Source organism: Labeo rohita, chromosome 9 (genome assembly GCF_022985175.1).
Source record: "Labeo rohita strain BAU-BD-2019 chromosome 9, IGBB_LRoh.1.0, whole genome shotgun sequence".
NCBI classification, from domain to species: domain Eukaryota; kingdom Metazoa; phylum Chordata; class Actinopteri; order Cypriniformes; family Cyprinidae; genus Labeo; species Labeo rohita.
In genome coordinates, this window is record NC_066877.1 from 35678254 (window position 1) to 35695964 (window position 17711).

Here is a 17711-nt window from a genome sequence, read left to right on the forward strand (position 1 = left end):
TAGAATTAAGGCCAAAAAGTTCTATCTTGCTCTCATCAGACCAGCGAATCTTATTTCTCACCATCTTGGAGTCCTTCAGGTGTTTTTTAGCAAAAAAAGGGCTGCAGTGATGGTTGACTTTCTACAAGTCCCAAACGTCTTCCATTTAAGGATTATGGAGGCCACTGTGCTCTTAAGAACCTTAAGTGCAGAAGAAATTTTTTTGTAACCTTGGCCAGATCTGTGCCTTGCCACAATTCTGTCTCTGAGCTCTTCAGGCAGTTCCTTTGACCTCACGATTCTCATTTGCTCTGACATGCACTGTGAGTTGTAAGGTCTTATATAGACAGGTGTGTGGCTTTCCTAATCAGTCAGAATAATCAAACACAGCTGGACTCAAATGAGGGTGTAGAACCATCTCAAGGATGATCAGAAGAAATGGACAGCACCTGAGTTAAATATATGAGTGTCACAGCAAAGGGTCTGTATACTTAGGACCATGTGATATTTCAGTTTTTCTTTTTCAATTCAATTCAATTCAAATTTATTTGTATAGCGCTTTTCACGATACATATCGTTGCAAAGCAGCTTTACACCAAATTGACATTTTTACAATATATGTAGTAGTAGCTTGATGCACATATGGCAGAGATGTGTGGTAAAGATCAATTAATGACGTAATCAAACAGACAAAGAACACTATAAATTAGTAGCAGAATTCGGTAGTGCTGTATGTTTTCAGGGTTGGCATCATCTGAAGTCCTCTGTGGGGTTGGCATCATCTCTTCTTAAGTGTTCTGGATCCACACTGGAGCTTGTGAATTCCTAGTTACCATGGGATGTCAATCCCATGGCAAAAACAGAGAACAAATAGGAACATAATTAGCGTAGCTGCTGTTCAAACTAAGAAAAGGAAGGTTTGTTAAACCAGAGCTAAAAGATTAATAATGAACATTTGATCAGATATAGCTGCAGGAAAAGTTTGAGATGCATTATTTGAATGCTTGGCTAAAAAGATGTGTCTTTAATCTAGATTTAAACAGAGACAGTGTGTCTGAACCCCGAACGTTATCAGGAAGGCTGTTCCAGAGTTTGGGTGCCAAATGTGAAAAAGCTCTACCTCCTTTAGTGGACTTTGCTATCCTAGGTACTACCAACAGTCCAGAGTTTTGCGACCTTAGGGAGCGTGATGGATTGTAGCGTGGTAGAATACTAGTTAGGTACGCAGGAGCTAAACCGTTAAGTGCCTTATAGGTAAGTAGTGCTATTTTGTAGCTGATGCGGAACCTAATAGGTAGCCAGTGCAGAGACTTTAAGATTGGGGTAATATGATCATACTTTCTTGACCTGGTAAGGACTCTAGCAGCTGCATTTTGGACTATCTGTAGCTTGTTTATTGAAGATGCAGGACAACCACCTAGTAGTGCATTACAATAGTCCAGTCTAGAGGTCATGAATGCGTGAACTAGCTTTTCTGCATCAGAAACAGGTAACATGTTTCGCAGCTTGGCAATGTTTCTAAGATGGAAGAATGCTGTTTTTGTAACATGAGAAATATGATTTTCAAAAGACAAGTTGCTGTCTAATATAACACCCAGGCTTTTGACTGTAGTGGAAGTAACAGTACATCCGTCTAGTTGTAAATTGTAAGTCAAAAGATTTTGTGTATTGTTTTTAGGTCCAATAAGTAATATTTCTGTCTTATCTGAATTTAATAGCAGAAAATTGTTGGTCATCCAATCTTTTACATTTTTAACACACTCTGTTAACTTCGATAATTCAGAAGTTTCATCTGGTCTTGTTGAGATATATAGTTGAGTATCATCAGCATAACAATGGAAACTAATCCCGTGTTTTCTAATAATATTACCAAGGGGCAGCTTTTTTAATAAATCTGCAAAAATGTCAACAATTCTGTGTTTTTCTGTCAATATGGGGTGCTGTGTGTACATTAATGAGGAAAAAAAATGAACTTAAATGATTTTAGCAAATGGCTGCAATATAACAAAGAGTGAAAAATTTAAGGGGGTCTGAATACTTTCCTGTGTATATATATATATATATATATATATATATATATGTATAAGAAAAATAATGAAAGAATACATAAATACAAATCCCCTTATATATATATATATATATATATATATATATATATATATATATGTATATATATACTGAGTAGTCAAACAATCCAAAGAACAGAAAGAAAAGTCACTTACAAAATGAAATTTGATGAACATTAAAAAATCTGAACAATAAGCTTTTTTGTGAAATTTGGAGTAACTCATTAGTAGAGTAGTTTAGTAGAGATTACATGTCCCTACCAATATCTGACACTACTAAATTGTCTGACAGTGACAACCCGGTCTCAAATAAATGATGTGGAAATGACACTCTTCACCTTTACGATGGGTTTTCACTGTCACGAAGCAATTATGAAGAATATGAAACTCCTTTTTTAGCTGGGTGATAAAAAAGCAATGACCTTTCCAGTAGAGGACTGCAGTTTGCCTTCACAGAATCACAATGGGATTTGGACAATCACCCTTGTACTGCTCAGCTCAAAAAGCATTAATATACTCTACTAAAACTTACTGTGTTTTAATTTATGTTTAGCCAGTTTAATAGACATAAATCACCCGAATGCACATTGCACATGCTTTATTCGCCCTCTAGTGGAATATTTAAACAACGTTTTGTTGGGAGAGCATGCAATGCATTTGTTATGCAATGCATTTTGGGATTGCCTTCTCCTTGAAGAATACATGTGATGCTGCTGTAGAATTTGGCCAAAGACGTTTGAAAGCATTTGCACGCTGAAAATGCCTTAAAATGGTTTGAACTACAATACAAATAGATGCACGGACCGTGTTTCCGACTCATATTTTCTAATATCTCACGTTATTCATGAATTGCATCACAGCTCACTCAGAAAATTCAGAACTGATAAACACAATAGTACTTACGGTAAGAAGGAATCTTTATCTGCTGTGGGAAAAGAGCCTGGTCGTTATCAAAAGTGCTTTCTGTGAATCATCGCTGTCAAGTGGATTCTTAATGACTCTATAAAATGACTCACGCTTAGGACGTTGTTGTTCCCCAGCTGTTGCACTCAGTAATATTTATTTTATTGGTCATTATTCTAATGCAGCAGCTTTCTTTAACAAATAGCTTCTTTTGCATGTTTATGCACAAGCTTCAGTAAAGCACATGCAATGCATTGCAGCAGCAGTAAATCATGCAAGTATGCAGTTTAACATCTTACTATACTGATTATAAGGGTGTAGAATTTAGTAGGGATTTAGATCGGAACTTCAGAGCAGGTTTGTGAATCATTTGATTCAGATCAGAACTTCAGACTGTAGACTGTCGATTTGATATAGATCGGACCTTTGGAGAGGGTTCGTGAATCATTCTTCGGACTTCGGAGCATGAAACGCAGATCATTCGATTTAGATCGGAAGTTCAGAGTGGGTTTGTGAATCATTTGATGCAAATCGGTACATCAGAGTGGGCATCACAAATCATTTGATTTAGATCAGAAGAGTGGGCATCATTTGATTCAAATCAGTTTTGAATCATTTTAGAACTTCAGAATCATTTGATTTAGATCAGAACTTCGGAGTGGGTTCCTGAATCATTTGATTCAGATCGGGACTTTGGAGCAAGTTTGTGAATCATTCAATTCAGAACGGAACTTCAGAGCGGGGATTGCGAATCATATGATTTAGATCAGAACTTTGGAGTGGGTTTGTGAATCATTTGATTCAGATCGGTACATCAGAGCGTGGATCGTGAATCATTCAATTCAGATTGGGACTGCGGAGCGGGTTCGCGAATCAGTTGATTCAGATTGGTACTTCAGAGCATAGATCGCGAATCATTTGATTTAGATCAGAACTTCGGAGTGGGTTTGTGAATCACTTGATTCAGTTCAGGACTTCAGAGTGTGGATCGCGAATCATTCGATTCAGATTCGGACTTCAGAGAGGGTTCGCAAATCATTTAATTCAGATCGGTACTTCACAGTGTGGATCGGAAATCATTTGCTATAGATTGGAACTTCGGAGAGGGTTTGTAAATCATTTGATTAAGATCGGGAGAGAGGGTTTGTGAATCATTTGATTCAGATCGGGACTTCAGAGCGTGGATCGCAAATCATTTGCTATAGATTGGAACTTCGGAGAGGGTTTGTGAATCATTTGATTCAGATCGGGACTTCAGAGTGTGGATCGCAAATCATTTGCTATAGATTGGAACTTCGGAGAGGGTTTGTGAATCATTTGATTCAGATCGGGACTTCAGAGCGTGGATCGCAAATAATTTGATTTAGATCAGAACTTTGGAGTGGGTTCGTGAATCATTTGTTTCAGATCGGTACTTCAGAGTGTGGATCGCGAATCATTTGATTTAGATCGGAACTTCAGAGCGGGTTTGTGAATCATTTGATTCAGATCCGTACTTCAGAGTGCGGATCGTGAATCATTTGATTTAGATCGGAAATTCAGAGCGGGTTTGTGAATCAATTGATTCAGATCGGTACTTCGGAGAGGATTTGTGAATCATTTGATTCAGATCGTGACTTTGGAGCACGAATCATTTGATTTAGATTGGAACTTCAGAGCGGGTTTGTGAATCATTTGATTGAGATCGGTACTTCAGAGTGTGGATCGCAAATAATTTGATTTAGATCAGAACTTTGGAGTGAGTTCATAAATCATTTGATTCATATCAGTACTTCAGAGTGGATCGTGAATCATTTGATTCAGATCCGGGACTTCAGTGCAGGTTTGCAAATCATTCGATTCAGATCAGGTTTTTGGGGCTTGTATCACTAATCAATTCAATTCAATTTTTTAATAAACAGTAGAAAACATAAAATCATTAAGGAAGTGCAGCAAAGGAAAAAAAGAAAGCAAGAAAGTATGCACAAATACAAATTCCCTTAAAAAAATTAACCGGAAAGTGGGTTTGAATGAAAAAAAAATCATGCATGCATGAACATTTCTAACATATTCTCCATCCCAGAAAGCATGCATGAACTCAATAATGACAAAATTGTCTGTTTTTTGGCAGATTATTCATTTCAGATGATGCTTTTGTTAACTCCAGTCTCTTTTAGCTGATGACAGGCTCAGGAGATTGCATTCCTTGGCGTCTTGAAGGTGTGAGATCCGAGGGCTGTGATTCGCACTCTTCCCACCTCGCGCTCGCTCACAGCAGAAACGGTGAGTGTGTTTAATCGAGCACTAACATGCGCTGACACACACGGTGACGCTCACTAATAGGTGAGAGATAACGGGTTCGTATTTGATGTTGAATGGACAGCGTAACCCACAAACCCAGAATGGAGCTCATCTGCATGATAGTGTGTGACTCAAAACTGAGCAGATTTGTTCATTAAAAAAGGACAGTATTTGCTTTCTGGGTATTTGGAGCAAAATATTGATGACTCATCCTGCACTCATGTCTGTGAAAGCCCATTCCTGCCATATTAGAAAATAATCTTAATTACGGCATCAAAGTGTAATATAATTATGACTTATATTTAATCATTTCGATTTTTGTCATAATTGACTTCTTTAATCGTTTAATTATGACTTGTTTATGTCACACATTTGACTTGGTATTTAAAAATGTTAATCAGTCCCAGACTAAAATGTAAAATAATTTTAAAATATTTCAGTGTCTTTGTTTGGTCTCAAGATGCACACCAATAATATATATATATTTTTTTCCTAAGACATGTTTATAAAAATTACTTAAATGTCCTAATTGAACTATGGCCTAATCCTGGCTTAGTCTAAGCCCTGACCTGATATCATAATTTTGACTTTTTGTGTCATGATTTTGATTTAGTTTGTCATAATTCTGACTTTTTTGTCATAGTTATGACATGAGAAGTCAATATTATGCTATAAAAAGTCCAAATTATGACTTAAAGACTGAAATCATGACTAGAACTACATCAAAATTCTGACAAAAGTCAGAAAACTTTTTATTTTATAATTTAAACTTTTTGTCATAACTGTGACCTTTTTATGTCATAATGTTGACTTTTTCAGTTTCAACTTTTTATTTCATAATTTAAACTTTTTATATAATACTTTTGACCATAAAGTGTCATAAAGTTGACTTTTTGTCATAATTTCTTACTTTTAATGTCATAAGTTTGACTTTGATTTGTTTCATAGAATAAATTTCATAATTTCAACTACATGTTATAATTTTTAGGTTTTATGTCATAAAGTTGACTTTTTTGTCGTAATTTTTAACTTATGTCATAATTTTGACTTTGTCAATATCTCATATTTGTTTCATATTTTGTTTCATAGAGGAAGTGTCATAATTTCAACTAATGTTATAATTTTGTGTTATGTCATAAAGTTGACTTTTTGTTGTAATTTTTTAACTTTTTTCAATATTTTGACTGTCAATATGAACTTTTTATCAAGTTTGACATACTCATAATTTGTTCATATTTTGTTCATAGAATAAATTTCATAATTTCAACAAATATTATAATTTTCACCTTTTTATGTCATAAAGTTGACTTTGTCATTTTTTTTAACTTTTTGTCAATATTTTGATTTTGTCAGTATCAACTTTTTGTCAATTTCAGCTTATTCATATTTTTTTTTTTCATAGAACTAATATTATTATATTATAATTTTGACCTTTTTGTGTCATAATGGTCAATTTTTATGTTACAAGAATTTATTTGTCAGAATTTAAACTTTTTTGTCCTAATTCCAGCATATGTGACTTTATTTGACTTTATTATGTCATGATTATCATGGTTAATGTCTGTGATCATTTAGCTTGCAAATATTATTAATATTTGGGAATATCCACCAAATTAAAGTCAGTGTGCTGTTAGAAATGTTCAAGAATAAATTTCAGAATTTCAACCAATGTTATCATTTTGTCTTTTTATGTCATAAAGTTGACTTTTTGTCATAATTTTTAACTTTATATATATATATATATATATTTTTTTTTTTTTATCAGTATACTTTTTTTTTGACTTATAATTTGTCAGACATTTCATAATTTCAACAAATATTATCAACTTTTTTTGTCAGGTTTGACTTTTTTATAACTTTTGTTCGTTTTATATTTTTTTTAATAGAAGACATTTCATAATTTCAACAAATATTATCATTTTCACTTTTTTATGTCATAAAGTTGACTTTTTGTCAAATATTATTAATTTTTAACAAATTAAAGTCAGTGTGCTGTTAGAAATTTTAAATTTCATAATTTCAATATTTTGTCTTTTTTGTCATAAAGTATCAACTTTTTGTCAATATTTTATCAATTTCAGCTTATTCATAATTTTTTTTTTTAGAACTAATATTATAATATTATAATTTTGACCTTTTTATGTCATAATGGTAAATTTCCATGTCATAATTTTATTTAGTTTGTCATAATTTCAACTTTTTGTCATAATTCTGACATGGTATGTCATAATTTCAATTTTTTTTTATGTTACAAGAATTTATATGTCAGAATTTAAACTTTTTTTGTCCTAATTCCAGCATATGTGACTTTATTTGACTTTATAATGTCATGATTATCGTGGTTAATGTCTGTGATCATTTAGCTGGCAAATATTATTAATATGTGGGAATATCCACCAAATTAAAATCAGTGTGCTGCTAAAAACATTCAAGAACCCTTTTATTTTTCGTGCTAAAATAAAAGATGACAACAAACCAGTGCTTTGCTCTTTTGTTATGTTCTGCCTTTATTCTCCTGAAACGACCCTTTGTGTAGTGTTATATAATGCATTTTAAGGTTTGCCATGAAGCTGGACAAAGACTTTACCAAAAGAGAAAAACAGACGTGAGTTTCTTTGGCGCTGTCAGTGCCTGTAAGCGAAGGGAAGGAGGATTTCAGAGATTTGCTTTTCCGCTCGGTTCGTGCGTTTGAAGTGAGCCTCCGTCTCTTCTTGTGACCTTACCGGCTTTCTGTGAGCATATTGATTTTTTCTCCCACATTTCAGATAATTGCCAGATACTCTGAACCCAATATTCCCCGTGCTTCCGCCGGCCAATGAGAGACGTGTGCGTGGACACGAGAGCAGCGATCGATAGGGTAACGGGATACTCCGGCTCTTCACTACGCTTACGTAACGCTCCGAGCGTCGCGTCAAACAGCTGCGTCTCTTCGGGTCGCGGCGCGGCAATAATATACGAGCGGAACGTGGCGGCGATGCGAGCGTGAGCATCTGAAACCATAGCAACAGCTGAGAAGCAGCTGCGCTTGTTGATGCTTTGTAAGGATTCTCTGCACATCATGACATAACGGCAGCACAACCACCACACAACACAGTTTCAGCGCTCAGTCATGGGTTCAACTCCGGGAAACTCGGAAATTTGATTGACTTGAAAACCTTTAAAAGCATGATATATGATACTTCCAATCATAGTTCTTATGCTTTTATCATATAGTGTAGTTACAGTCACATTATATTCACTAAACTGTAGAAGCAAAAGCACATTTTATAATTTCTACAAAGCTAGTGTAAGCGGTGTTTGCCTGGAGATGGGAATCAGGTCTCGCTTGTTCTTATACTGTTAATTAAAACCAAAAAATAACCATTTTATTAAACTGCAGTAAAATAAACATTAACTATTTAAGTAACATGTTCATGGTTCTCTGTAGATTAATGGTCAAATGGCACGCTAAGTGATAAAATTGTGTTTTATCAATTGAATAAAAAAAATAATAAAAATTATTATTAAGTTTAAGTAGTATGAAAATTGCAATTATATAATATATTCAGTTGCATATTCATTCATATGCTCACGATTCTCAGATGTCAGTGCAAATGACATGCAAATAAATTGATAAACTATTGATTTATTTTTGCTAATATTGTATTTTGAACCCATCAAACGGAATAGTAATAATAATACAAATTATTATTATTATTAATGTTTTAAGTAGTACAAAAATTACAATTGAACAGTAAAATAAAACAGAATATTTTATAATACTTAAATATTTTAATAATTTAACAACACATTCATATGTTTACACTTCTCTGATGTCAATTCATAGTCAAATTACATGCAAATAAATTGATAAAATATTGATTTATTTTTGTAAATATTTTATTTTTGACCCCATCAAACTGAATAACAATAATGATACAAATTATTATTATTATTATTATTATTAATAATGTTTTAAGTTGTAAAACATTACAACTGAACTGTAAAATAAAACAGAATATTTTATAATTAAATATTTGCAATAATTTAACAACATATATGTTCACACTTCTATGATGTCAATTCATAGTCAAATGACATGATAAAATATTGATTTATTTTTGTGAATATTTCATTTTTGACCCCATCAAATTGAATAATAATAATGATAAACATTATTATAATTCTTATTATTGATAATAATAATAATAATGTTTTAAGGAGAACAAAAATTGCATTTGACCTGTAAAATAAAATTGATTTTTTATAATAATTAAATATATTAATAATTTAACAACACATTAATATGTTCACATTTCTCTGATGTCAGTTAGTCATAGACATGTAAAATAAAATGATAAATAGTAAATATTTTATTTCTGACCCCATCAAATTGAATAATAATAATAATAATGATGATAACAATTATTATTATTATTATTGTTGTTGTTGTTGTTGTTATTATTATTATTATTATTATTATTATTATTATTATTATTAATGTTTTAAGTAGTACAAAAATTGCAATTGAAATGCAAAATAAAATAGAATATTTTAATAACTGAACAACACATTCATATGATGTAAATTCGTAGTCAAATGAAAGCAAATAAATTGATAAAATATCTATTTATTTTTGTAAATCTTTTATATATTTTAATATAATATTTATATTTATATAAAATGCATATTTTTATATTTAATATTTTATGATAATTAAATATTTTAATAATTGTATATTCATTTAATAAATAAATATTTAAATTGTTTAAGAATTTTAATTTAATCATTAGTTTGGTTCTCTGATGTCAATTAAAGATCAAATGACATGCAATAAATTGAAATATTGAATCTTTGTTGTATGTGTTTTATTTTTACCCTGTCAGTTTTACAAATAATAAAACTAATAATAAACAAATATATGCATAATATACAAATACCATTACTACTCCTACTCCTACTACTAATACTAATACTAATACATTTTATTATTATTATTATTTATTATTATTATTATTATTAATTGTTAATGGTCAAATGTCAATTGATGATCTAATGATATGCAAATAAATTGATCAAATATTGACTCTTTTTAGTAAGTGTTTTATTTTGACCCAATCAAACTGAATAATAATAATTATTATTATTACTATTATTATAATAATAATAATAATAATAATAATAATAATTATTAATATTATTATTATTATTGTTATTATTATTATTAATATTGTTGTTGTTGTTGTTGTTGTTAATTATTATTATTAATTTCAATTATTTTTTCTATTAGTAATGTTTTTATTTTTTACCAAAATTACCAAAATAATAAATACAATAATTATAATCTTTTTTTTTTTTTTTTCTTTTTTTTTTTTACGGAACAAGTTACAATACTAATATTTATGTCTTAAATTCTTCACTTTCAAATTTTTAGTACCTTTAGCTTTAAAATGTAAAAAATAATAAATAAATAAATAAATAAATAAATAAAAAAAAACATGAGCTTTTATTTTAGCAGAATTTGGCTGAAATCCTGTAAACCTCTGCTCTCAAAAATGTTCTAAATGATGTGAATGTGGGAATAAAATCGCAGCACATGCAGAGATAGGGTTTGGGAATCATCCTATACAGTTAATGAATTGAATTGCACTATATTGTGATTTTGCACTGGATATAATTTATTAGCTTTTCCTGTTTAATGTTATCAGTCAAAAATAATACTCTGATCTGATATCTCTGGTGAGTTTTCATGTCTGTGAACTGTTTCAAATAGCTGTATTTAGGGTGTAATGGGGTGAGTAAATATGAGTGTTTATTGGTGTAAAGATGCAGTATATGTGCGGTCGCTCACACTCTCTGACTGCATCTGCATCTATAAGCCACTGGATCTGTGAATATTCCATGTATTGATCATTGTGTGTCACACTGTGAGATAAACACACAGTCTCCTGTCGTTTACGCCGGGATACAGCAGTAGTGTTTACTGCAGCAGATGTGTGTGTGTGTGTGTGTGTAATGGAAAAGCAGGCCAGTGCTCGTCATGCTGTTCTTCATGGCCGTGGGCTTGTGTCATGCCACATGACTGGATGGCTTCATGTTAAATATTCATTTCACAGGAGGAGATAATCATGTTATTTTTATCTGACTGACTCGAAAAGCTCTTTGAGGTTTTACTTCCATAATTTTATGAGGTGAAAGTGTCAATAAAACTGAAAATATGAGTTGAAAGATGAATGAATAATAAAACAGAACGCCATGTGTCAGGTGTTTGCGGCCTAATAATAATAAAATGACAATTATTCTGTCTAGCATACAGTTTATTAATACACAGATAAATCATTTTTTTTATTAATTATATATAATTATATGTTTTTATTTTTATTTTCATTTTGGTTAAAGTTTCAGTATTTTGTGTGTTTTTTTCATTATTATTAGTGTAGTTATTTTATTACATCATGTTAAAAATAAATAAAACTTAAATAAAAAATAAATAAAATGAGAACTAGCTGAATATTAATAAAATATAAAAAGATAACAATTATTATTAAGATTAAATATATATTTGTATTAAAGTCTTTATAAATTATATTAATGATTATAAAAAGTATTTATATATTATCTTTATTGAATACAAAAACTTTGTAACTTTCCACTGTTATTTTATTTTTGTAAATATTTTATTTTTGACCCCATCAAACTGAATAATAATAAAGATGATAAAATGATTCTTATTATTAATGTTTTAAGTAGTACAAAAAATGCAATTGAATTGTAAAATAAAACAGAATATTTTATAATAATTAAATATTTTAATAATTTAACACATTCATATGTTCATGATTCTCTGATGTCAATTCATAGTCAAATAATATGCAAATAAATTAATAAAATATTGATTTATTTTTGTAAATATTTAATTTTGGACCCCATAAAACTGAATAATAATGATAAAATTATTATTATTATTATTACAAAAATTACAATTGAACAGTAAAATAAACCAGAATACTTTATAATAATTAAATATTTTAATAATTTAACAACACATTATTTTTCACAATTCTTTGATGTCAATTTATAGTCAAATGACGTAAATTGACAAAATATTAATTTATTTTTGTAAATATGTTATTTTGACCTCATCAAACTGAATAATATTAATGATAAAAATGATTCTTATTATTAATGTTTTAAGTAGTACAAAAAATGCAATTGAACTGTAAAATAAAACAGAATATTTTATAATAATTAAATATTTTAATAATTTAACATTCATATGTTCACGATTCTCTGATGTCAATTCATAGTCAAATGATATGCAAATAAATTGATAAAATATTGATTTATTTTTGTAAATATTACATTTTTGACCTCATCAAACTGAATAATAATGATAAAATTATTATTATTATTATTATAATCATTATTACACAAATTACAATTGAACAGTAAAATAAAACTTAATATTTTATAATAATTAAATATTTTAATAATTTAACAACATTCATTTTCATGATTCTCTGATGTCAATTCATAGTCAAATGTATATAATTATGTATATAAATTGATAAAATATGAATTTATTTTTGTAAATATTTTATTTTGACCCCATCAAACTGAATAATAATGATAAAATTATTATTATTTATTATTATTATTATTACAAAAATTACAATTGAACAGTAAAATAAAACAGAATATTTTATAATAAAAAAATAATATTTTAATAATTTAGAAATTGATAAAATATTGATTTATTTTTGTAAATATTTTTTGACCCCTTCAAACTAAAAAAAAAATATTAATGATACAAATTATTATTGTTGTTAATGTTTTAAGCAGTACAAAAATTACAATTGAACTGTAAAATAAAACAGAATATTTTATAATTATTAAATATGGTAATAATTTAACACATTCATGTTCACAATTCTCTGGTGTCAATTCATAGTTAAATCACATGCAAATAAATTGATAAAATATTGATTTGGTTTTGTAAATATTTTATTTTAATCCCATCAAATTGAATAATAATAATGATAAAAATTAGCATTAAATAAAATAATAAATAAACAAATAATTTAACAACACATTCATATGTTTACGCTTCTCTGATGTCAATTCATAGTCAAACAACAAACAAATAAATGGTTAAAATATAGATTTAATTTTGTAAATAAACCCCATAATAATGATAATTAATAATAATAATGATAAAAAGTATTAAAAGTATATATATATATATATATATATATATATAACGAAGTTATAACCTACCAAAATCCATCAGAATATTGTCAACTGAATAAAAACAATAATTTTCACCATTTAGTTACATAAAGTGATGAATGTTGCATGAGGAGCTTTATTTGCTCAGCTGCTTGAGACGGTCTGAGAGCTGTTCGTACTTACGTAATATCACTCTCCGCACTCCCAGAATGCCGCTGTACTGTACGCGTTTAACTTCATAACTAATGGAAGACTTCATCCGCTTCACGCATGAGGAATCCGCGGCATAATCGCCGAAGCCCTGCGGATGAAATCAGTGCAGCGGCCTGCGTCTTCTCACATCCACTGCACACATTTCTCATTTATATATATATATATTGTCTTCAGTTCATATATTACAGTGTGCATCGTTTGTCTTGATTATATTCAGCTCTCGTCTGGGTGGCAGAACTGACAGAAAGGTCACATTATGCATATTTCGTGCTTCATTACTGAATACATATGGAGAGTTTGGCAGATTAAAACATTTTGCTTACATAATCAGTGGCACATACATTACTAAACAACCGTTTCATAAAGAATTACCATGATTTTACCATGGTGAGGAGGGATTTTACCACACTTTAAAGCTTGTCCTCAAGTGACTTTTATAATACGGTGGCAACAACAATATGACACACACTAATGTTAAATAAATAGTTATATAATGATTAGCATGAAATAATTCATCTGCCACGTCATATTCTGCCCTTAAAAAGAAAATGCTGCAATGGTGAAAGAGAGAAAAGATTATATATATATATATATATATATATATATATATATATATATATATATATATATATATATATATATATATATATACATATATATATATATGTATGTATGTATATATATAATTTATTTTATTTGTTATTTTTTTAAGTTTGTAGTTTTGTACATTTTAATTTGAGTAATTTTGTTGTGTTTATGTCAATTTTATTTGTTTGATTTTTTTTTTAGATGTGTCTATATAGTATTTATTCATTTTTAATTTGTATTAATTGATTTCAGTTTTAGTCATTTTATTTTGTTTTTTTATATTTATTTTATTTATTTATTTTGCTTTATTATTATTAATATTATTATTATATTAAATGTCAGTATTGCATGTTCATGTATTTATTTCTGTGTACAAACATTAATATTATTAATGATTTTTCTTTAATTGTAAATCAGTGTAAATCAGTGATACTATCTGATTAACTCATCCTTATTGTATCTTTTTTCATAATTTTTTAAAGATTTAAAGACAACGGATTTAGGATTTATTTTATATGTAATATTAAAATAAAATAAAATAAAATAAAATAATTCGATAAAATAACAAAACTAAATAATAAAATCAAATAAAAAATAAAATAAAATAATAACATCAAATTAAAAAATAAAATAAGATAAAAATAATACCACCAAATTAAAAATAAAATTAAATAAAATTAAATAAAATTAAATAAAATTAAATAAAATTAAATAAAATAAAATAAAATAAAATTAAATTAAATTTTCAATGCCTAGCTGTTGTGGTCTGTGCAAATGACTTTGATGTAAACCTGTTGTAAAAAATATTATTATGTAATATTAGAAAATATTTTCCATTATTATCAATAGTTCCCTGATATGTAAAATAAAATTAAAATTAAAATAAAAAATACAAATTTCAAACCCCAGCTGTTGTAGTCTAAAATAAAATAAAATAAGATAAAACAAATTAACTAATATGTAATATTAGAAAATATTAGAAAATATTTTCCATTGTTATCAATAGTTCCCTGATATGTAAAATAAATAAAATTAAAATTAAAATAAAAAAATAAACATTTCAGTGCCCTGCTGTTGTGGTCTAAAATAAAATAAAATAAAATAATACATCAAATTAAAAATAAAATAAAATAAATTAATTATTATGTAATATTATAATATTTTCCTTTGTTATCAATAGTTCCCTGTTATGCAAAATAATAAAATAAAATAATAACATCAAATTAAAAATAAAATAATAATATCAAATTAAGAATAAAATAAAATAAAATAAAATAAAATAAAATAAAATAAAATAAAATAAAATAAAATAAAATAAAATAAAATAAAATGTTAATGCCCAGCTGGTGTGGTCTGTGCAAATGCCAAATTGACTTTGATGTAAACCTGTTTGCCACAGTACAGATTATAGTATTTCAAAATATTTATTTAGGTCAGTTTTGACAAAAATATATAGTTATGTGACTGCACATTATGTAACACTGTGCCAAACTGACCGTAAATGAATTACCTTGGTGGGAGAATTATGCTAATGAACTATTCATTGAATATTAGTGTTTTTATAATATTGCTCTTTGATAAAAGGAATCAGCCACTGCAGCTAGTGTCCATTTTACCTGCATTAACATCACCACAACGCATCCCAGAGCGACTTGTTTCTGTAATACGGCGCATGCTTTAACTGTCTGCTGAAGTGTTTCGGTGTGTGACTGTGATATCGAACCGCCGCTGTTCTGATGCGTTTCTACTGCTGGCACTATCTGTCCTCTCTCTCCACTCACAGCCAGCGCCAATCAGACGGCAGCTGCAAGCATTGATCCCTGTGGCTTACTGATGCATTGGCCCGTAATGTGATGGTGTTTCATTATTGAGTCTCTCTTTCTCTCACTCTCTCTCTCTCTCTCCGCCTCAGGGCTCGTCCCTCACACGCCCAGACCGGGGCACACAGTGTGCGAGTAGTTAGTTGGTCGGTTTATCCGGGCCGGCTCAGATGTTGAGATTTCACCTGACTGCATTTTTCCATAAGGCACAGGGAGTCACTGGAAGGATTTGCTGAAGTATAAATATGCCAAAGGGACAGCAGAACAAACCGCGGGCCGCCGAAGACGCCGAGCCCAGTGAAGATCTCGATGTTTTTACTGTCATACAGTAAGTTTGGTTACTCTCCTTCAAGCTTTTTATCACACCCATGCTTTTCTGTGTTTATTGCATTGGGAATTTAACAGCGGATTTCATGCATTTTGCACGCTTGGCTTCTAAAGGTTTTGAAAATTTTAGATTTAACTCAACTCTATAATGCGTGTGGTGGTTGATTGTTTTTTTCTTCATGATTTAGATTTTAAGTTTATTAAAAAAAGCACCAAAATAGTTCATTTACACTACTTTTACACTGTTTTTGAAGGCCATGGGGTTTTTTTTTTGATAGGGAAAAAAACATGAAATCCATAGAGTTTTGATGAGAAATTGGGTTGGTTTTGTATCGCAGATCTGGCAACCCTGATTCAATATATAGCTGTTTTGCAAATTGCAAAACTTTACAAATAATAACTATAAAAATAGCAATACAGTAACATATTGGATCAGGGTTGCCAGGTTTGCGATTAAAAAAAAAAAAACAACCTAATTGCTCATCAAAACTAACCAACCATGTTTTTTTTTTTTTTTTTACTTTTACACTGTTGAACTGCAATTTTGATGGAAAAAAAACATGACTGGTTTCATTTTGATGAGAAATTGGGGTGGTTTTTTTTTTATTGCAGACCAGGCAACCCTTATTTAATGTGTAACTGTGTTGCCATTTCTGTGTAAAAACTGCAAATTGCAAAACTTTACAAATAATTACTAAGAAATGGCAACAAAGTAACACATAAAATCAGCGTTGCCAGGTCTGCTATAAAAAACAACAACCCAATTTCTCATCAAAACTAAACCAATCATGTTTTTTCCCATGGTTTTCATGTTTGTTTTTTTTTGTATTTTTTTACTTTTACACTGTTGCTGCGGGTTGTTTTTTTAAGACAGCAGGTTAAATTGATCTACCTGAAACTTAATTTTGATGGAAAAAAACATGATTGGTTTAGTTTTAATGAGAAATTGGGTTTTTTTTTTTATCGCAGACCTGGCAACCCTGATTCAATGTATTAAGTGTTGCCATTTCTTTGTAAAAATTGCAAATTGCAATACTTTACAAATAATTGATAACAGAAACACATTGAATCAGGGTTGCCAGGTCTGCGATTAAAAACAATCAAATTTCTCATCCAAATTAAACCAATCATGTTTTTCCATGGATTTTTTTTTGTTGTTTTTTTACTTTTAACTGTTGCCGCAGGTTGTTTTTGAAGACGGCAGGTCGAAGTGATCTCCCTTCAATGCTATTTCAATGGAATAAAACATGATGGTTTCGTTTTGATGAGCAATTGGGTTGGTTTTGTATCGCAGACCTGGCAATTTACTGTGTTGCCATTTCTTTGT

The 17711-nt window shown here is 29.5% G+C and overlaps 1 protein-coding gene across 2 annotated transcripts in view; it reads left to right on the forward strand.

Moving 5' to 3' along the window:
* Positions 1-16177: 16177 nt before the first annotated feature.
* The window catches only part of frmpd4 (FERM and PDZ domain containing 4), a 93609-nt gene continuing 92075 nt past the window's right edge, over positions 16178-17711 (forward strand). The window contains exon 1 of one of the 2 annotated variants that reach the window (XM_051119378.1): positions 16178-16385. In XM_051119378.1, coding sequence (XP_050975335.1) covers positions 16303-16385 — 83 coding nt within the window. In that variant the 5' untranslated portion in view covers positions 16178-16302. The remainder of the gene's footprint in view (positions 16386-17711) is intronic. The other variant, XM_051119380.1, reaches the window with a different exon arrangement.